Source organism: Jaculus jaculus, chromosome 19 (genome assembly GCF_020740685.1).
Source record: "Jaculus jaculus isolate mJacJac1 chromosome 19, mJacJac1.mat.Y.cur, whole genome shotgun sequence".
NCBI lineage: Eukaryota > Metazoa > Chordata > Mammalia > Rodentia > Dipodidae > Jaculus > Jaculus jaculus.
The window spans coordinates 53,574,079-53,587,099 of NC_059120.1; the positions used below are offsets into that span (position 1 = coordinate 53,574,079).

Below are 13,021 nucleotides of genomic sequence, written 5' to 3' on the forward strand. Positions count from 1 at the left end.
AAACCAAGGCACACTAGCCCTGGAACTCTAAACTAAAAGTATTATTTTAAAATTTATTTATTAGAGACAAAGAGAGGGAGAGAATAGGCGTGCCAGGGCATCCAGACACATGTGCTACCTTGTGATTTGGCATACATGGGACCTGGAGAATTGAACCTGGGTTCTTAGGCTTCATAGGCAAGTGCCTTAACCGCTAGGTCATCTCTCCAACCATAAAAAAAATATTAACTGACTCAATCCCAAATCCCAGTAATTTACCCAATAAAAGAGGGAGGAGAAAGAGCCAACAAATCACATTTGGAAAATGTTAAGTTTTATTATTCACCACTGTAGTTACTGTGCATAAGACTATTACTAAAGGTCACTTCAGAATGATTGCGCAATGGCCTGAAACACATCAGCAGCAGCTATTGGGTAACGGGGCTTTTTTCAGCTAGGCATAATGGTAGATGCCTGTTATTGAAACACTGCGTAGAGGAAGGAAGGTAAGTTTAAGGCCAGCCTGGGCTAAAATTCTAGGGCTTCAGTGAGACCCTGCTTAAAAAAAAAAAGGCTGGAGAGATGGCTTAGCAGTTAAGACACTTGCCTGCAAAGCCACAGGACCCAGGTTCAGTTCCCTAGGACCCATGTAAACCAGATACACAAGGTGGCACATGTGTCTGGGGTTCGTTTGCAGCAGCTGAAGGCCCTGGTGCACCCATTCTTTCCCCCTCCCTGTCTCTCAAGTAAGTAAAAAGAAAAAATTTCAGAAAAAGAAAAGAAAAAAGGTACTACAGACCTACCAGAAACATCATTTCAGCTATAAATATGGGCAGCAGTGTTCTTTTACTGTGCATGTGACAACAGTATTTGACCTGGTAGGGTTCTTTCATGTTCTTGGACTTAAACTCCATGGTCGGCACCACATTTAACGGTAAGGAAAAACGGATCTACAGATCTGTGTAAGAAATTCGACACGACACTGCAGTGCTCCACACGGACTGAGGATAGATTGGGAGGGTGCAGTGACATTGGTGGACTACTTCCTGTCCCACACTGCCTGTCTAGCTAGCTTGGCTTCTTCACGGTGTCACCAAAGGTAGCCAGCCTCGACTCCCTTGCAGCTGCTCCATATTCTGTCACTGGCCACCTGTCGTAGCCATGTTATGTCCAGTCCCCAGAATGAGCGCCACGGTTAAGACTCAATTTCCAGGACTATAACCCTTTACCATCTAACACGGCCATCAAGCAGCAGAAAAAGTGGCATGCTAGCTACATGTTTGGCACTGGATGCTGGAGATAATATTACAGAATGCCTTTAATTTTAAATTGCCTGCAGCTAAATTGAGGAGACTAGGCAAAGATTAGGAACAAAGGCGATCAGTACTTGCTTAAAAAATAAATTGAGGGCTGGAGAGATGGCTTAGCGGTTAAGCACTTGCCTGTGAAGCCTAAGGACCCCGGTTCGAGGCTCGGTTCCCCAGGTCCCACGTTAGCCAGATGTCCAAGGGGGCGCACACGTCTGGAGTTCGTTTGCAGAGGCTGGAAGCCCTGGCGCGCCCATTCTCTCTCCTTCTATCTGTCTTTCTCTCTGTGTCTGTCGCTCTCAAATAAATAATTTAAAAAAAAAAATTGAAAGCTGGGCATGGTGGCACCTGCCTTTAATCCCAACCCTCAGGAGACAAAAGCAAGAGGACTGCAGTGAATTCTAGGCCACCCTGGGACTACAGAATAAGTTCAAGGTCAGCCTGGGTTAGAGTGAGACCCTACCTTGAAAAAAAAAAATTATTTGAAGCTGGGTGTGGTGCCAAACACCTTTAATCCCAGCACTCAAGAGGCAGAGGTAGGAGGATCACTGTGATGTGAGGTCAGCCTGGGCTACACTGAGACCCTCCGTCAGGAAAACCAAAAAAAATATGCGGCGTGTGCATGCCTATGGAGGTCAAATGGACAACTTTGAGGTGTCTGTTTCTTCTTGAGACAGGGGTCTCTTGCCACTGCAAACAGACTAGCCAGTCTGTCTGTGAACTTTGGATTCTTCTGGCTCTGCCTCCCATTATCACAGGCATGCTGGCATCACAGAAACACGTGCCACCTTGCCCCCAGCTTTAAGTGGGTGCCGGGGAACCAAACTAGGGCTGGCCTACTTTGCAAGCATCTTTAACCACTAAGCCATCTCCCCAGCTCAAGTTCTTATTCTTCACTTTTTTTCTTTTTTTTTTTTTTGGCCTTTCAAGGTAGGGTTTCTAGCTCAGGCTGACCTGGAATTTACTATGTAATCTCAGGATGGCCTCAAACTCACAGCGATCCTCCTACCTCTGCCTCCTGAGCGTTTTTGTTTGTTTGTTTGGTTGGTTTCTTTTTGCATTTTTGAGGTAGGCTCTCTCTAGTCCAGGCTGACCTGGAATTCACCATGTAGTCTTTGTGTGGCCTTGGACTCATGGTGATCCTCCTACCTCTGACTCAAGTGCTGGGATTAAAGATGCACCCCCACTACGCCCAGCTGGTATCATTTATTCTTAAATGGCATCAGTGTTGAAGACTAGATGGATTCATGTAACACAGTATCTCCTGTATCTGTCACATCTTGAAGGACTGGGGGTAGGGGTCACTCTCAGAGTAGTGAGAAAGCGTTTACAGTTCTGGGTGAGGTCCCCTCACCCTGCTCCTCTTATCAGTCCAGACGCTGAGTGATTCTTCGGCAGAGTATTTCCTAAATTCCAGTCCCTGCCAATTAGCTCTGCCCCACTCCTGCTACCCGACTCCTGCACCTTGCCGCCTTCGTCCTCTGCTACACACCTCACCTCCTGGTGGCGGGTACTGATTTTCTTCCCTCATGCTAGCTGAAGTCCCTCCCAGACTCTGCCACATCCTTTTCTTCTTTTGTCTCCTCAAGTTCTTTTAAAGTTTTTGCCTTTTTTTTGTTCTTTTCAAGGTAGGGTTTCACTGTAGTCCAGGCTGACCTGGATCTCTGTAGTCCCAGGCTGGCCTTGAACTCATGGTGTTCTTCCTACCTCTGCCTCCCAGGTGCTGGGATTAAAAGCACGCACTGTCACACCAGGCTTCCTTTAAGTTTTTGTTCTTTTCATTTATTGATTGGCATGTGTGTGGGCATCTGGGTCTCTGGCCACGCAAAGACTCTTGTCTGGCTTCATGTGATGGTGGAGGAACTGAACCCAGACCAGCAGTTTTTGCAAACTGCTCTGAACCATGGAGCACCTCCCCAGCCCTGAATCTCCTCTGGTGCTTTCCTCTTTTCATTTTATTTTGGTTTTTCGAGATAGGGTCTTACTCTAGCTCAGGCTGACCTGGAATTCACTCTATATTTTCAGGGTGGCCTCGAACTCATGTCGAGCCTCCTACATCTGCCTCCTGAGTACTGGGATTAAAGGCGTGAGCCACCACGCCCGGCTTTGATGTCCTCCTCTTTGGAGCTTTTATTCTCGCTTGCCTAAGAGGGAACTAAGAACTCTAAATCATCTCAAGAGAGGAGCATCTGAATGTGTGCCCCTCAGGTGACTCAAGCCCCCCAAAGCTGGAAGTACAAGCAAACGTGACGTGAGGAGAAGGAAAGGGCTGGAGATGTCGCTCAACTGGCAAGGACTTGCTGACCATGCAGGGCCCCACACAAACCAAGTGTGGTGGTTCACGCCTGTAACAACAGCAAGGAGAACCAGAAGTTCGTGATCCTATGGCTACACACCAAGTTCAAGGCCAGCTTGGTCTACATGAGACAGAGACACAAAGACAGAGGCAAGAGACGAGAAACAAGAGCCATTCCTTAATATCCATTTGTCCACAAGACAGTATGTGAAGGTATTCTCTGAAACCATAAGAAAAATTCACTGCTAACCCTGCTTTCTTGGCTCCCAAGAAAAAGAGCTGTTGAGCACAGCCTCACTTAAACCTCTAGAAACGTGGAGCAGCCTCAAGTGTCATCACAGCAGCCCACAATGCCCTGATGTAAGCACTTCTTCCAAGTGTTTAGAGAGAAAAGTAATGTTAAATGTAGAAAACACAAACACAACATTTATTCATAACTCAAAAGAAATATGAAGAGATTAAATAGAAACACAAGTTCCATTTCAGCCCTACTCTTCCATGGTTATGTGACAAAATGGAGTCTTGAAAAGACCGCTTGGGCAACAGCGGACTGGTCAGCGCCGCCTCCGGTCTGGACTCCTGCTGCGTCTTCGGCCACCTCTAGGGAAAAGAAAAGGAAGAAGGGGAGGCCGTCAGAGGGGCACTACACCGTCCTGATCTTGCTCATGTTCCCTTCACCACGGCAAGTGCTGGCCCTCTCCACTTTACCTCCTCTTGCCCTTGGGTGGACCCCGAACAAAACACCAGTCCACGCTGATAGGCTGTCCCATCAAATCTTGGCCATTGAGTCCCTCCATGGCAGCTTGGGCCTCCTTGTAGGTTTCATATTCAACTAGAGTATACCCCTGGGGCAAATAAAAAGACAAGTATCAAAACTCTCCTATTTGGGGAGCTGGTGAGATGGCTTAGCAGTTAAAGCCCTTGCCTGCAAAGCCAACAGACCAAGGTTTGATTCCCCAGGACCCACGTAAGCCAGATGCACAAGGAAGCACATGCATCTGGAGTTTGCAGTGGCTGGAGGCCCTGGCACGCCCATTCTCTCTCTCTCTAAAAAATAAAAACAAAAACAAACAAACAAAAAAAAACAAAGAAAGGTAGAGAAAGGGCTAATCAAAATCTAAGAGGATATAAATAAGTCACATGGGGAGGGGTTGGAGAGATGGCTTAGTACTTAAGGTGTTTGCCTGCAAAGCCAAGATCCTGAATTGACTCTCCACGTAATCCAGATGCACATACATCTGGAGTTTGTCTGCAGTGGCTGGATGCCCTGGCATGCCCATTCTCTTTCTCTCTCCCTCCCTCTCTCTCTCAAACAAATAAACTATGTTTAAATAAGTCATATGGAAACCTACTTTTCTGGACAATGGAACAAACAGGAGCCATAGATTGTTAGTGGAAAATTTTCAGTGCCAGGGATGGGATACCTTCCAGCGAGCTGTTAGGCACGGCGGTCCCTGATGCCCCTAACACTATTACTGTCCTACATCCTTAGCCATCAGGGAAATGCAAACTAAAACTACTTTCAGATTCCATCTCACTCCTGTCAGAATGGCTGTCATCAAGAAAACAAATGACAATCAATGTTGGTGAGGGTGTAGTAAAAAGGGAACCCTTCTACACTGTTGGTGAGAATGTAGTCTGGTACAGCCATGGTGGAAATCAGTGTGGAGGTTCTTGAGAAAGATAAAACTAGACTCACCATATGACTCAGCTATAGCACTCCTAGGCATATATCCCAAGGACTCTTCTCACTACCTTAGAGATACGTATGCAACCATGTTTATTGCTGCTCTATTCACAATAGCTAGGAAATGAAACCAGCCTCTATGTCCCTGAAAAGATGAATGGATTTGCTGGGTGTGGTGGCGTACACCTTTAATCCCAGCACTTGGGAGGCAGAGATAGGAGGATCACTGTAAGTTCGAAGCCACCCTGAGACTACATAGAGAATTCCAGGTCAGCCTGAGCTAAAGTGAGAAACTACCCTGAAAAACAAAACAAACAAAAAAAGGAGAATGGATTATAAAGATATGGTACATCTACATAATGGAGTTCTATTCAGTAGCAAAGAAACATTAAATTATGAAATTTGTAGGGAAATGGATGGGTCTGGAAAATATTATACTAAGTGAGGTAACCCAGGACCAGAAAGCCAAATGTCACATGTTCTCTTCTATGTGGATCCTAGCTATAAAAATGTTTAGACTGGTGTGTGAGCTGGAACCAAAAGTTGGTGGCAGAGGCCAGAAAGCTAGAAAAAGGCTATAAGGGAAGGAGGAGATGGAAGGACTTAAGGGGATGGTATTGTATATATGTAAGTAGAAGAACAGATTATAGGGAGTGGAATGGCCTAAGTGAGGCCAAGAGAAGAGATGGAGTAAAAGGGCGGGGAGAGGGTCAACCAAAATTCAAGATATTCTGAGTAAGAATATGAAAGCCTACTTTTTCAGATAATGTCACATCCAGAAGCCATACAGTATTAAAATTAAATTTTCACTGCCAGGGATGAGATAACTTCCAGTGAGTTGTTGGCCAGGTAGTTCCCTGTTGCCTCCAAAACATTTACAGGCTGTTGCCAAGGCCCTTGGTTTCCCACTAAAAACAGAAACCCTACTGCTGAAGACTCCAAATGCCTGGGCTGCAAGGTCACTGAGAAATCGAGCTGGGCTGAGCTGAAAACCTCCCTGTAGGCCAGCTGACTGAAAGTTGGACAAAGCTGTGCTGCATGCAGCCCCATGGGAGACAGAAGTCATCAGCGGTGAAAAGAGTGGACACTGGAAGCCTCAAGTTTTGCCAGACAGACCAAATGACTAAACAGGTACAATAGTGGCATGTGTGTCTTAGGGGAAACCAACTGCTAACTGGACTGAAGGCCCACTCTGTGGCAGGGAATACATGCCTGGTACTGAAAACCTAATCAAAAGCCTATGGCAGGGGAGGTCGAGCCTTAGGGCTATAAAACCTGCTCTTTCTTGTCATATATTATGCTCACCAAACTGTCCTGTAAACACTACACTTAATGTTCATTAAAATTTTTTTTTTTGATTTTTCGAGGTAGGATCTCAGTCTAATCCAGGCTGACTTGGAACTCACTATGCAGTCTCAGGCTGGCCTCGAACTCACAGCGATCCACCTACTTCTGCCTCCTGAGTGCTGGGATTAAAGGCGTGAACCACCATGCCCAGCTAATGTTCATATTTATATATTAACGCTACTCTCACTTTTGGTTAAAGAAGATTCTCTTTTCAGATGGTGGTGACCTCCAAGATGACCAAAAAGTCAATACAGTGCTGAGAAGTGATGGAGGAGTATCCAGCACTGAAACATTTCTATCACATCTTCCAAGGCTCAGGGTCCATTGCAGAGAGGAAAGAATGTAAGAGCCAATGGAAGGGTACCACTCTTTACAATACAACTGTCCAGACAGAAATTGGCCTGGATATCCATGACCTCACAGTGCCTAGCAATACCTTCACAAGACCCTCATAATAGGAGAAAAGATGATGACATCAAAATAAAAAAAGAGATTGCTAGGTGTGGTGGCACATGCCTTTAATCCCAACACTCGGGAGGCAGAAGTAGGAGGATCGCTGTGAGGTTGAGGCCACCCTGAGATTACACAGTGAATTCAAGGTCAGCCTGGGCTAGAGTGAGACCCTACCTTGAAAAACCAAAAAATAAATAAAGGCATGCGCCACCACACCTGGCTCTCCTATTTCTTGAGTCTTTTCCCCTTTAATTCTTGTGCTTAAAATCTATGTTAAAAATATCTTTTGGAGCCGGGCGTGGTGGCACACGCCTTTAATCCCAGCACTTGGGAGGCAGAGGTAGGAGGATCGCCATGAGTTCAAAGCCACCTTCAGAGGACAGAGTTCCAGGTCAGCATGGACTAGAGTGAGACCCTACCTCAAACCCCTCCCCCCCAATAAATAAATAAATAAAAAATAAATATCTTTTGGGAGCCGGGCATGGTGGCACATGCTTTTAATCCTGGCAGAGGTAGAAGGATCACCATGAGTTTGAGGCCACCCTGAGACTACATAGTGAATTCCACATCAACCTGTTGTAGAGTAAAACCCTACTTCGAAAAATGAAAAAAAAAAAAAATGTTTTGGATCCCTAGAGGGATAACCAGCATTCCCACTGAGGAGGATCCCTTTGAAGGGGGGAAAACAGGGATGAGGGTAATACCAACATGTACTGTTTACACACTGAGTATGTACATAACCAATAAAGAAAAAAATAAATCTTTTGGGCTGGGCGTGACAGCACACACCTTTAATCCCAGCACTCAGGAGGCAGAGGTAGGATCACTGTGAGTTCAAGGTGAGCCTGGGCTACAGTGAGACCCTAGTTTGAAAAACAAAGCAAAAAAAACCCCATACATACATACATATACATATAAATATAAAATCTTAGTTGCGGGCTGGAGAGATGGCTTAGTGGTTAAAGCGCTTGCCCGTGAAGCCTAAGGACCCCGGTTCGAGGCTCAGTTCCCCAGGACCCACGTAAGCCAGATGCACAAGGTGACACATGGATCTGGAGTTTGTCTTCAGTGGCTGCAGGCCCTGTCGTGTCCATTCTCTCTCTCTCTGCCTCTTTCTCTCTCTCTTGCTTTCAAATAAATAAACAAAAACAAACAAAAAATCTTAGGAGCCAGGAGTGGTGGCCCATGCCTTTTATCCTAGCACTGGGGAGGCAGAGGTAGGAGGACTGCTGTGAGTTCGAGGCCACCCTGAGACTACATAGAGAATTATTCCAGGTCAGCCTGGGCTAGAGTGAGACCCTACCTCGAAAACCCAAAAATAAACAAAAGTCTTTTGGGGCTGGGAATTTGGCTCAGCAGTTAAAAGTACTCACTTGCAAAGCCTGCCAGCCCAGGTTCAATTCCCAGGCCATTTGTGTAGGGAGACACAAAAAGTGGCACAAGCATCTGGTGTTCCTTAGCAGTGGCAAGAGATCCTAGTGTGCACACACATGCAAATAAACCTTTAAAAAAATATATGCGGGGAGGGGGGATAGGGCCTCCAGTCACTGCAACTGAACTCTAAATGCATGTGTGGATGGGTACTGAACCCACTGAACCCAAGTTGTTAGGCTTTACAGGCAAGTGCCTTAACTGCTGAGCCTTCTCCCCAGCCCCAAATGAAACCTCTTTATAAATTATCTTTCACACTGAGGAGACTCAAAACTCAAAGCAGAAAATAACAGCCTGTTGAGAGCTCAACACTAAAGGAGATTTCTGTCATGCCCTGCAAGGCTCAGAGAATACCGCCGAAGAGAAGCCGAATGTAAAAGCCAAATGCAAAGTTGTACTTTGGGGCACTGACCTCCAGACATGAACCAACTGGTGCATTCATAATCTCACAGTGGTTAACAATACTTCCACAAGATCCGCACTGTTTTGATCTCATCAACATTTTGACATGGAAAATGGAGGAGGACAAAAGGAATGAGACGACAAAACACAGGAAGGACTGCCTTGAAAGAGGGTCCTCAGTGGGTGGGGGACAAAAAAAGGACTCAGGGAAGGGTAGACAAAAGAGAATGATGAGATGGGAGCATGATCAAATTGCAGTTTGTTTGTATATTAAAGTTCTCAAAAAATGGAGGGAGGGAGGGATTGAGGTAGGGAGGGGATATGATGGAGAACGGAATTTCAAAGGGGAAAGCTGGAGGGGGGAGAGAGAGGGTATTACCATGGGATAATTTTTATGATCATGGAAAATGTTAATAAAAATTGAGAAAGAAAAAAATGGAGGGAGGGTATTACCATGGGATATTGTTTACAATCATGGAAGTTGTTAATAAAAAAAAAAGTTCTCAAAAAACGACGAAAAAAAGTCATTTAACAAACTGAAGTTCTCCCTTGAGAAGCCCCTTCCCCAAAAATCCTCCAGGGGAGATGGCTTACTGTGCAAAGTATTGACCTCACATGCATGAAGACTTGAGTTCTACCTATCCGGGTACCCATGTAAAAATGCCAAGCATGGCAGCGTGAGACTGTAAGCCTAGAACTGGGGAGCAGAGACAGAAGGATCCCTAAGCTGACTGGCTAACTGATGGGTGAGTTACGGGCCAAGAGCCAAGAGACCCTGACTAAGAGAAGTGGACAATATTACTAAGGATAACACACACACACAAACTTCTACGTTAGCAAGCATCAAGTACCCTCTTCAAGTCCAAATTCCATCCTTAACAGAAAAACCTGTAAGCTTTACACAATGAAATACACATATTTCCCTACTGTACACACAACATGCTTGTTTTGTTTTCATCTCTTTCCTAATAACCCCCTCAATTTTTCTTTTCTTCTTTTTTTTTGTTTTTTGTTTTGAGAAGATCTCATGTAACTCAGGCTGGTCTCAAACTTTCCTCTTGGGTGCTGGAAGCACCATGCCCAATTTATGCAGGTGCTGAGGACCAAACCCAGGCCTTCATGCACGCTAGGCAGGCCCTCTATCAACTGAGTCACATTCCCAGTGCAAAATCAACTTCGGTATTTCAACTTTGTTCTTGGCCAACGACAGCAAACGCAGAAGCACCACCACCAAAGCCGTCTGAGGGTTACGAAGGAGGGAAGCCATGCAGTGTCACTCCTATACCTTTAGGTATCCTGTACGCCTGTCCAAGTTGAGGTGTATGTTTTTTATTTCCCCATATTCAGCAAACTTGTCATGGATGTCCTCTTCAGTGGCTTCCTCATGGACACCAGTGACAAAGAGAATCCAGCCTTCAACAGCTGTTGGGAAAGGGAGGGTGGTGGATGTATGTGCACAGAAAATAAAAACTTCAACCACGGCGCTGAGAAGTGACAGAGGAATGCTCAGCACTGAAACATCTCTATCACACCTTCCAAGGCTCAGGGTCCGTTACAGAAGAAGTGGCAGAAAAGATATAAAAGCCAAAGGAAGGGTAGGACTGCTTACAATGTCCTCTTCCAGACACAAAATGGCCTGGATATCCATGACCTCGCAGTGCCTGACATTACCTACACAAGACTCATAATAGGAGGAAAAGATCATGACATCAAAATAAGAGAGACTGATTGAGAGGGGGGAGGGAATTATCATGGTTTATAGTCTATAATTATGGAAGCTGTCAACAAAAGAAAAAAGTTGAAAAACAAAAACTTCAATAGGATTACACTGAGCAGAATGGAGGTCCCCGATTGCATTCGCTTCTGTCTGTCCGTCCACACGGAGTCCCCCACACGTCCCACTTTACTCACAGCGTTGTGGTCCGGGCTCATCGCCATCCTGCTCCACGCTGTCATAATCCTCGCGCATCCGCGCTCGGGACCCCTCTTCTATAAGGAACACATACCAGATCACCGAAAACTCTCCTCCCAAGGTGCCCCATGAATCGTGCAGCGGTGGGGAGGTGAGTCCCCACAAACTCGGGAGATCTCGCTCTCTCACACCGCTCTGCCTTTCCCAGCACTCACCGGAGCCAAAGCCGCGGCCTTTCCGTTTCTTCGCTTTTTCTTTCAGCTTGTGGATGCTCTCTGGAGGCCCAGGAGAGAAAGAGAATACGCAGCAAAAACAAAGGAGTCATTCTCAGCGTCCCTATCGTTCCGAAAGACACCGCTGGCACCGCGCGTCCCACAGCCACCAGCCGGCCCCTACCCAGTCCCGCCCCTATGGTCTTCCACAAGGGGGCGGAGTCTCTAGCCGAGAGCCAGCTCGCCGGCCCCCATCGTGGGAAAATACTTTCTCAAGACTCTTCTCTCGCACCTTCCCCTCTTCCCGCAGCCGCCTCCAGCCTTCTCACCGTCCCCATCCTCATCCATGGCGAAATCCTCGCCGCCCGCCTCGTGAAGGTCCAGCACGTCCGCCATCTTGCCTGCCTCCGCGCTCAGCGCCGCTCAGCATCCGGGCTCCTCGGGAGACTGTCGCGGAGGGAAAACGTCACCGTCGAGCTGGCCAATCACAGGCGACGCCTAAGTCCCGCCCCCGGCGCGGGAAAAATTCGCACGGAAAGGCCGGCCTGCTTTAAAGAGGGAACCGGAAGTGCCTGCGTAGCCATGTTGAGCAAGTTGTCAGCCGAGTGCCCCAGGACCGGAGGGGTCGGTGGAGTGAGTGCCTTCACGGAAACCACAGTGGTTAACTTGATGCTCTAACAAGGAAGCCTCCATACTCGAAACTTGCTGCCCTTCTGCCTCGTGCAGACTAAAGAAATGGTGGCAGTTAAGCAGAGTTTATTTATTTGATTGATAGAGGAAGAAAGTGGGTCTGGAGGGATGGTTTAGTGGTTAAGGAACCTGCCTGCAAAGCTAAAGGACCCATGTAAAGCCAGATGCATAAGGTGGCATATGTTTGCAGTGAGTGAAGGCCCTGGCGCGCCCATTTTCTCCCTCCCTCCCTCCTCTCTCTCAAATAGATAAAAATGTTTTATTTTTATTTATTGAGGGTGACTGACAGAGAAAGAATGGGCGTGCCAGGGCCTCCAGCCACTGCAAACGAACTCCAGATGCAGGCGTCACCTTGTGCATCTGGCTTATGTGGGACCTGGGGAATCGAGCCTGGAACCGGCGTCCTTGGGCTTCACAGGCAAGCGCTTGACCACTAAGCCATCTCTCCAGCCCCCATAAAATGTTTTAAAAAGACAGGGGAGATAAAAAGGAGAGTGGAGCATCACAGTCTTAAACGAAAGTGGCTTGCACTTACTTGAAGATGTTATAGGTATTTTATGTTTAAAAACCTAGGCTTTGACTGGTTATGAATGCATATGGGGCTAGTGTAACAAAGCACCATGAAAGTGATCATTGCGGTCATGAAGCAATGGCATGGGCTGGAGATGTAGTTCAGTGGCAGTGGTACAGCTCACTTACCCTGAGTTTGATCCCTGGCACCACACAAAGAAAAATGCAAGAAAAATGCAATGACAATATGAAGAAAGGACTAGCAGGACTTGGCATTTGAACTGGACTTTTTAAAAAATTAAATTTTTTTAGCTGGGTGTGGTAGTGCATGCCTTTACTTTCAGCACTTGGAAGACAGAGGTAGGTGGATCACCATGAGTTCAAGGCCACGCTGGGACTACATAATGAATTCCAGGTCAGCCTGAGCTACAGTGAAATGCTACCTTGAAAAACAAAACAAACAAAAAAAAATTTTTTTTAATTTTTTATTTATTTATTTGAGAGCGACAGACACAGAGAGAAAGACAGATAGAGAGAGAGAGAGAGAGAGAATGGGCGCGCCAGGGCTTCCAGCCTCTGCAAACGAACTCCAGACGCGTGCGCCCCCTTGTGCATCTGGCTAACGTGGGACCTGGGGAACCGAGCCTCGAACCGGGGTCCTTAGGCTTCACAGGCAAGTGCTTAACCGCTAATCCATCTCTCCAGCCCCCACTTTCCTTTGTTTTTTTTTTTAGACTTAAATATTTAAGTATACATAAGCTAAAGTTAGCATTTGTTATTGTCCTTTTTTTAAAT

The 13,021-nt window shown here is 46.5% G+C and overlaps 1 protein-coding gene across 2 annotated transcripts; it reads right to left on the minus strand.

Annotated features, from left to right (window-relative positions):
• Nucleotides 1-3,988: 3,988 nt before the first annotated feature.
• Nucleotides 3,989-11,479, minus strand: Rbm8a (RNA binding motif protein 8A). Of its 2 annotated transcripts, none has more exons than XM_004659100.2 (6): nt 11,356-11,479; nt 11,030-11,089; nt 10,814-10,888; nt 10,188-10,324; nt 4,291-4,427; nt 3,989-4,182 (listed from the first exon to the last, which is right to left on the minus strand). In XM_004659100.2, the coding sequence occupies exons 1-6, from the start codon at nt 11,420-11,422 to the stop codon at nt 4,137-4,139; spliced, it is 522 nt and encodes a 173-aa protein (XP_004659157.1). In that variant the 5' UTR covers nt 11,423-11,479; the 3' UTR covers nt 3,989-4,136. The 2 variants fall into 2 exon arrangements, with proteins under 2 accessions (XP_004659157.1, XP_004659156.1); XM_004659099.2 differs by having other exon boundaries at nt 10,814-10,891.
• Between the last annotated feature and the right edge of the window lie 1,542 nt (nt 11,480-13,021).

Coding starts and splice junctions, on each gene's coding strand:
- Rbm8a (XM_004659099.2), bottom strand. CDS start 11,422: ATGGCGGACGTGCTGGACCTTCACGAGGCGGGCGGCGAGGATTTCGCC. Junction 10,325..10,813: donor TGAGCCCGGACCACAACGCT/GTGAGTAAAGTG, acceptor CTTTCCCAACAG/CTGTTGAAGGCTGGATTCTC. Junction 4,428..10,187: donor GGCGTACAGGATACCTAAAG/GTATAGGAGTGA, acceptor TATTTGCCCCAG/GGGTATACTCTAGTTGAATA.